The 7,752-nt window shown below is 45.8% G+C and overlaps 3 protein-coding genes across 3 annotated transcripts; 1 reads left to right on the plus strand and 2 right to left on the minus strand.

The window, feature by feature from the left end:
• Nucleotides 1-1,995: 1,995 nt before the first annotated feature.
• Nucleotides 1,996-3,285, minus strand: BDV27DRAFT_170573 (zinc-dependent alcohol dehydrogenase; the record flags this gene model as incomplete). Its single annotated transcript, XM_032075339.1, has 4 exons — nt 1,996-2,565; nt 2,641-2,756; nt 2,832-3,122; nt 3,180-3,285. 4 exons carry the CDS (start codon nt 3,283-3,285, stop codon nt 1,996-1,998), a joined length of 1,083 nt encoding a protein of 360 aa, XP_031920473.1.
• A 433-nt stretch (nt 3,286-3,718) lies between these two features.
• On the minus strand, nt 3,719-5,240 carry BDV27DRAFT_170574 (glycoside hydrolase superfamily; the record flags this gene model as incomplete). Its single annotated transcript, XM_032075340.1, has 3 exons — nt 3,719-4,476; nt 4,517-4,941; nt 5,005-5,240. The coding sequence occupies 3 exons, from the start codon at nt 5,238-5,240 to the stop codon at nt 3,719-3,721; spliced, it is 1,419 nt and encodes a 472-aa protein (XP_031920474.1).
• A 567-nt stretch (nt 5,241-5,807) lies between these two features.
• Nucleotides 5,808-6,145, plus strand: BDV27DRAFT_139399 (uncharacterized protein). The gene is made up of 2 exons (XM_032069448.1): nt 5,808-5,842; nt 5,913-6,145. Exons 1-2 carry the CDS (start codon nt 5,828-5,830, stop codon nt 6,099-6,101), a joined length of 204 nt encoding a protein of 67 aa, XP_031920475.1. The 5' UTR covers nt 5,808-5,827; the 3' UTR covers nt 6,102-6,145.
• The last annotated feature ends 1,607 nt before the right edge of the window (nt 6,146-7,752 follow it).

Consider the following 7,752-nt stretch of genomic DNA (forward strand, 5'->3'; position numbering starts at 1 on the left):
ACAAGAAGGAAGAAAGAGAGGGAGAGAACAACAATAAGTAAGTTTCTCAACTCCGGTGGGGGAAAGCCATCGGAAAATTGCTGGATTGAAATTATCCGCTATTATCCTCACGCTTTACCCCGCCAGTCCCCATGACCACTAAACCCTTTTGGGGATACCCCTCGGTGGGGTTTTTTGACAAGAAGTACCTTTCGGGTAATTCGAGCCACCACTTGACAGTTTGTTCCCTTTTCTTTTTCTTTTTCCTTCCCTGGTTATACAATAAAAGAAATATGGATCGTGATGGGTACCTTGCGACAAACTTCGATACACTTCCACGTGTCCCTACAATTCATGCGATGTGCACTGTTATATTATGTCTATGGACGGTAGGTAAACAACAATCAATATCAACTGATGCAAAATTAAATTGTCAGCGGAGTCATGCATGACGTCAAGCGGCAGACACTCCTCCGGCACAACTCAATTCTTTAGCAAATTAATTTCCCCTTTTTGTTCAAAGATTCTGAACGCTTCCATCCGTTCGGTCCTTTTCTCCGGTCGGGAACCCGAAAGAGTAACTGGGGTTCGCTTCCCCGATCTCCGGACTTACTCTGACCCCTCAATTTAATAAAGTACGGAGTATGCCGAGTATCAAAGATGCCGCGTCACGGGAGTTACAAGCATCTGCACCCCCACACCCTTCGATTGGCCTGCACTCCACACTATCCTTTGGTCAGTTTTGGACAATACGATTGGCTGACCTGAGTGCTTCCAATTACCAATATTGATTATAAAACCATGGTCTAGCACCTGCTACTACTGCTAGTAGTACGAGACCGAAAGTAGCGTGTCAACATATTGGGTGTATGGACTCTTTCCTGATGCAGGCGATTCCCCAATTGATATCTTTACCTTCTTCCCTAACGTACTTCTACTGCGGGTGTGCTAATCACTCATTCATATTTAAGCAAAGCGACCTAATTCCTCACCAGGACCATATCTCTGTTGACTCATGAGCCATCTGAGGACAAGACATCTTTCAGTGTCTAACCAGGCGGGAACCAAGCCTCTCATATGCGGGCTGCAGGGAAGCCTGGGAAATACGTTATGCTCGCACTTACGCTTTCACGGGCACTCTCTATCGAACAACATCTCACCGTAGAGCTTGAAGTAACAAAGGACATCCCTAACTTTTAAAGGTAGCATCCTATAGAGTAGTCTAACTATCTCAAGAAGATCGTTATATACGGCTATATATAGTGGTGTTCATCTATTCCTGGAAAGACAGTAGCTTGATTTGTAGTAGATATTTTCAAGCCTGGAGTTGATCGGGTTCCCCGCTACAGACGAAGGGGAGTAAACGCAAGACGTCGAGCCAAGGCGAGTTGATGAAAATGTGCCATATAGCTACTAAGGACGAGTGGAGAGAATGGCTGCAGTTGGATCTATTCTGCCCTTTCTAGGTGGAATCTTGGAACTTGTACCTGAACTTGGACCATTCATCGGTACTGAATGACTGGAATCCGGTAAAGGTTTTAGGCAAGGTCATGATGGATTTTTGGCTGGCTGCGAGTGGTTGAAACTTTTGAAAAAAGGGTGTTGGATTAGAAGGTTGAATACGACAAGAGACGCTGCAAATTTCTGGAAGCAACAGATATAGTAAGAGTTTCCATAAAGCGCGGCTTAGAAAGTTTCATATGTAATTATAATTTATAACTTTCAACTCTGGCCACACGACAATCAACTTCTCCACTGCCCCAAGAATGGCGAACACGTCCACCGGGATAGATTTCCTGCATTGGCCAGTTCTGTATTGCTACTACTAGAGAAGCTTCACCTGTCGGAAATACAAACTCACAAATTCTTCCTACAAATTGCAATATGCGTCATCAAATACCATAGATTATTCCCTATTTTCTGCCTTTCAGTATCTTCAGAACTGTAATGCTATCCAGCCAAGGAAGGTTATATTCCAATCTAGTTAACATAGGCGCATTATGCCAACTGCTCGTTTCATGTATTGAAATTCACTACACAGCGCCCTTTAACCTTTCCTTGTCTGAGCCGGCCCACTGCATCAGGTAATTGCTCTATGCTGAACATTTCATAGACAGGCTTGAGAAGCCCCCGTGCTGCCAGTGACAAAGCTCCAAGTGTATCCTGACGTGACCCAGTCAGAGAGCCAACGATCTTCAAGTTCTTGAGAATGATATACATTGGGTCCTCCCCTGCGAAAGCACTGCCAGACGCAGGCATACCCACACATACGACGACCCCTCCCACACGTAGCAACTGGGGTGCTACTCGGTATGCTGCAGCAGATGATGCGGTCACCAGTACACCATGTGCACCTTGACCGTCAGCTACTTGGATTACTTCCCTGACCAGATCGTTGGATTTGCAATGGTCGACAAAACCTTCACAGCCAAGTCTAAAACACAACTGCTCTTTGTCCTCGCCTGTATCGACTCCAATGACCCTCAAGCCCATTGCCTTCGCAATTTGGACACCCATATGGCCAACTCCACCTCCTGCTCCGATTATGACTACCCATTGGCCCGCGTGCAGTTTCGACTCTCGAAGCTAATGGAGCGCTAAATTAGTCCCTTCATTTTGCGTCAAGAATCAAAGAAGCAGATGCGGAGGACAGTTACATACTGCTCTGAACATAGTTGACCCACTACACATGATGGGTCCGGCAGAGAAATCGTCAACACCGTTCGGAATGCGTGTTGTATATCGTGCTGGGCTCACAATGTACTGCTGATACGTGCCTAACGAGATCCATTAGAATGAGATGAAGATAAACAAAAGAGAACAAGCTGCGTGTTATATGTAGTAGCTCTTACCTGAAACTTTCAGTCCAGTTGGCACTGCACCAGGACAGTGACATTCCATATCAGAAGAGCATAACTCGCAGCTCATACAGGTATCCCATGTCGGTGCGATTCCTGCTCGATCACCTGGTTTCCATCCCTTCACATCATGCCCAACAGCGACTACGACCCCTGCTCCCTCGTGTCCTGGAGAATGAACACCATACTCACCCATTCGCGGAAGCGGAAGGTCTTCCAACATGTAATGAATATCACTGTAGCAGAGGCCCGTCGCATTCAATTTAATCAGAAGTTGATCCGGGCCTGGAAGGGTTAACAGACAACAAGTTCCCTTACTATATCATTCAATGGCGTACTAACCTGGTTTCGGGACCGCGACATCTTTAACAGCTAAATGGTAATTAGGGCCATTATTGGAAACTACCCCGGCTTTGCATCGCTGAGGCAAAGGGGCGTGAGGATTCATGTTCTCAAATTGTATGTTGGATGATAAATGAACAATAAAGTTGTTCGAGGAGGTCGCTATGTATTGAGTCTTAAATTACCACAGTGCAGGGGCGAGGGTGAGGGAAACGGCCTAATAATAAGAGGTGATCAACAGGTAAGCGCATAGAAGGTTTGCCAAAATAGGAAATCAGCCCCGGTGGGAACCTTTCCCTTGTAGAAACACTCTAGCGAAATATTTGGCTGATCGAAATGCCAACAACAGGTTATTCAACTGCACTATAATTTGTACCTAGCAGTACCTACTCCAACACACAGAGGTTCTTGTCCAAATTATCCTCGAGTGCCCAACTCTCATGGGTATGTGATTTTCTGTGCATGGATTACCCACACCATACCGTTATTATTCAAGCGCACGCAATTACCAAAAGATCAAAAGCTGTTTATTTCACATCCTACACACAATCTTCTCCATTTATATACTTATGAAATAACCCCGATATTACCTTGGCACTGTCCTTCGGATAACGCTTCATCCCATCTTTATAATCCACATAAGTGACGCCAAAACGGACGCGGTAGCCATCGTTCCACTCGAAATTATCCATGAGGCTCCACGCCATGTATCCTAGAAGATTAACACCATCCTCGGTGCGAGCCTTTACCGCTTCGGAGATATGCTCTCGATAAAAATCACATCGGAATGTATCATGTAAGATCTCTTCGATTGATTGATCGTCCTCGCCTTTGCAGCTAGTCCCGTTTTCAAGGACATATATATCCGGATTCGAATAAGTGCGTGAGATCCAGTTTAATACTTTTCTGAGGCCCTGTGGATTAGCTCGAAGCCATGATGAGTCCGTTTCGGGACCAATGCACCGCCCTTGTGAATTGTATTGGTGCGACTCTGTGTTGCCAAGGAAGTCTCCGCGATGTGGTTGCGATTCCTTATGCTTTATGAAACTCGACGTGTAATAATCGAGGGCAAAGAAGTCATTACTACCATGAACTAAGGCAATATCGTGCTTACTCCAGGACGGTAGCCTGTCTCCAAGCTGCTGGACCATCTTCTCAGGGTAACGACCACGATATATGGGTTCTGCGAACCATCCTACGGTGAAATCGAGGTAGGTCTTGCAGGCATCGAGATCCCGAGGGTCAGAGTCATCCCATGGCGACGCCCATTGTGCTGCACTAGGGTTAGCAATTGTCCCTCAACGATCAAAAATGAACCTTACCATTTAATGTTATACCAATTTTTCCTGGGCAGGATGAGTGAAGCTCACGAAAGATCTTCACAGCAGACCCGTGCGCAACGAGCAGGCTGTGTCCAACAATCCATGAAGATCTATCACAGCGAATTCCAGGTGCGTAGATGCCTGTCTGATACCCAGTGACCGCTATATTATGCGGCTCGGTAAAGGTTGTCCAATGGCTGACTCGAGAGCCTAGGGCCTTGAATACTACCTCAGCATAGTGAGAGAAATCAGCCACGAATTCGTCTTTATTTAATGGGCCACCATAACGATCATGAAGCGCCTGGGGCAGATCCCATTGAAACAAGGTCACCAAGGGCAGAATTCCCGCGGCGAGGAGATCATCAACGAAATGAACATAATGGTCCAGCCCTTGTTGATTTATGGGATCGTTCCGGCCACCGAGCGGAATTATTCTTGACCTGAAGGCATCGATCAACTAACTCTCAAGTATTTGGGGGGGTGCATTTATTCTATTGGCATACCATGAGACTGAGAACCTGTATGCCTTGGCGCCATACTCTTTTAAAAGACTGATGTCTTCGCTGGTGCGGTTGTAAGAGTCACACGCATGGCGCCCAGTTGTGCCATCCGCTATTTTCCCAGGGATGTCACAAAAGCTGTCCCATATGGAAGGGCTTCTACCTTCTCCGCTGACAGCTCCCTCAATCTGATAACTGGCCGTTCCAAACCCCCAGATGAAATCTTTGGGAAGGGTCATCATTCCTTGTGTCTTGGCAGAAAAAAATAAAAACAGAGAAAAGAAGGGAGCAAGAAAGAAAAGAATAGAAACTTTCGTCGCTTCTTGTAAGGTCTCTCTTTATAGAGTACCTAGGTGGCCAACGTGGAGGGGCTCCGGTGGAGGCTATTACCGCATATGCTAGTGAGTCTGATTATAGCAGCTCAAGTGGAACAATAGTCACCTACATTTCCAGCTCGACTCTATAGAACCTATGTAACTACGTTATGTATGAAAGGAACCCATATTGACTCCTTAAAATATTGGCATTATTATACCGCGGTTCACACTGCCTTGCGAAATCATGGTTTTATAGCACTCTACATATGTTGAATGTATATTCCCATCCCAAATACCATCTCTTCTCCCGGGCTACTAAGAAGGTGAAGTCAACGGAAGTGAATGCAGCCCCTGTCCCTCCCACGCCTCAATCGCAATTTCAAACAGCCGGAAATACCGCGACCCGCGCGGCATGGTGTTCCAACACTCTGGTACGCGACTCAAATCCATTGGGATCTTGGCCGCTGATGCACTCGCCTTTAGCATCGACGGGTCTGAACCTGTATTGAATGGGTAGTCGCAGACTTCCTGCACATCAGCTAAAGCCTGAATATGGGGATTACAGTGGCTGCTCCTGAGCGCCGGGCCGAATACCGGCTGTGCTGTTTCAAGGGCGCGGAACATAGGCGATGCTGCCACCATGCATATACGTGTCTAATCGATATAACCAAAGTTGAGAAGGGCGATGCATTGAGCCCGCCCTCTTGGGGTGAGTTTGGGCCGAGGAGGGTGTGGTCTTCGGGCTCGAGATTGTGCTCGCCTTTGGCGTGGCGGATGCAGTGAACTGTGATGGGCATTCTGGCTGTCTTGGGGGTCGAGGAGAGGAGAGGGGATGTTTTTCTGGGAATGGGGATTAGTTTTGAGGTTGGCTTTACAAAAATAGGGAAAAAAAAAAAAAAGAAGAAGAAGAAGAAGAAGAAGAAGAAAAGGAAATCATACTATGTCCATTGCCTAAAGAGGGAATCAGTTCCGGTGGAGCGATCGCGGATATACGAGCTTTGTTGGGGGGGTCGGTCTCCGGTGGAGGGTTTGCAATTAAGGCTTTCGTTAAGATGAGGTAGGTTTTACATTTAACTGGAAGGACCAGAACGTTCGATCTGAAGGAGTTGTCTTATTCTTAATCTATTAATCTACTTGATTCCTATGGTGTATTATATATTGCTCGAGCAGGTGCCTCAATACACAGAGCAATGAGCAAAGCAACAACCACTTTTTGCCGCATGTCATCTTCCGCCTGGTCTAGAACTTAGTCAACGGTTCTGTAGTACATACACTGGACTAGATACGTATAGCAGCTGGCTTTAATGGCTCGTCCCATCAAACCGAAGTTTGTCATCACTGTGCAGATCTCCGTAACCCAATCCGTAGATTTCTAGGGTTTGCGATCGCAGTATTTCATTCGACAATGTCCACCACAGATGATTGGTTCACTGTCAGCAGGAGCATTAGTGCGGTTGGTAATTCCTTTTATTTCCACTGTGTTCAAGAATGGCATATATAAAAGGGTGATTCTCTCCACTTGAGATTCTCTGAGCTAGGGTATCATACTTCTGACTTTATCTACTCTCGTCTAATTCTCTCTAATTGATATTACTATGTCTATTTATGCCCCTGCACCAAAGCCCACAAGCTTGCTGGGGTACCACCCGCGGATATAAAGGCCCCGCCCCTATGCCTCGGAACAAATGAACTTTGGAACTATCTGATATGGCTATCTAATTTGTATAATGATATCTGGAGCTTAACAGTAATTTTCTGATATAGACAGAATTTTATAGGCAAATATAGCAAGGAGCAGTTATTTATACTGCTTAATATCTTTTATAAACTGGGCGGTAATTTCCTGGATACATAGGTTTAATCAATACTATTTAATATAGGCTCTTTGTCACGGAGCCGATGGGGAATCGGCCCGTGAAGCCTGCAGAACCCTCGGGCCCCTATATCCTGGTTCATCGTGCATAGGCCCTGGTCGCGGTCCTTCCTACATAAGACCTCGGACCCCCTACGGTTTAGAATCGTTGGAGGAGAGATTACCTGACCTTTCACCGACTCTTCAGCGGGAAAGACCTGCCGAATAGAGAAGGATCCTAAAGCTATTTAAGGAGGTCTAAAGACATAGATAGAGGAGACAAGAATCAATCTCTTTGTATTCGTTCTACTACGCAGTTAATAATAGATATTTCTTCTTCTCTCCGCCTACATTTCCTTACCTAGTTGACAGGCTATCTACCCTGTATAGTAGATCATCCGTTACAATAAGCCTGTCCAATAATGACTGGTAGCTGCATGATCGTTTTCTTGTTTCAGCAATAGGCTACCAACTGAAAACTAGCTCTCTTGTGTAGGGCACACTTCTCATAGTATCTAGCTTAGCGAGATAGTTGATTCTAATATGGAAATGTATAAGTCTTGAAATAATTTGGATAGTATT

The sequence above is a fragment of the Aspergillus caelatus genome (assembly GCF_009193585.1).
Source record: "Aspergillus caelatus strain CBS 763.97 unplaced genomic scaffold BDV27scaffold_468, whole genome shotgun sequence".
Taxonomy (NCBI): Eukaryota; Fungi; Ascomycota; class Eurotiomycetes; order Eurotiales; family Aspergillaceae; genus Aspergillus; species Aspergillus caelatus.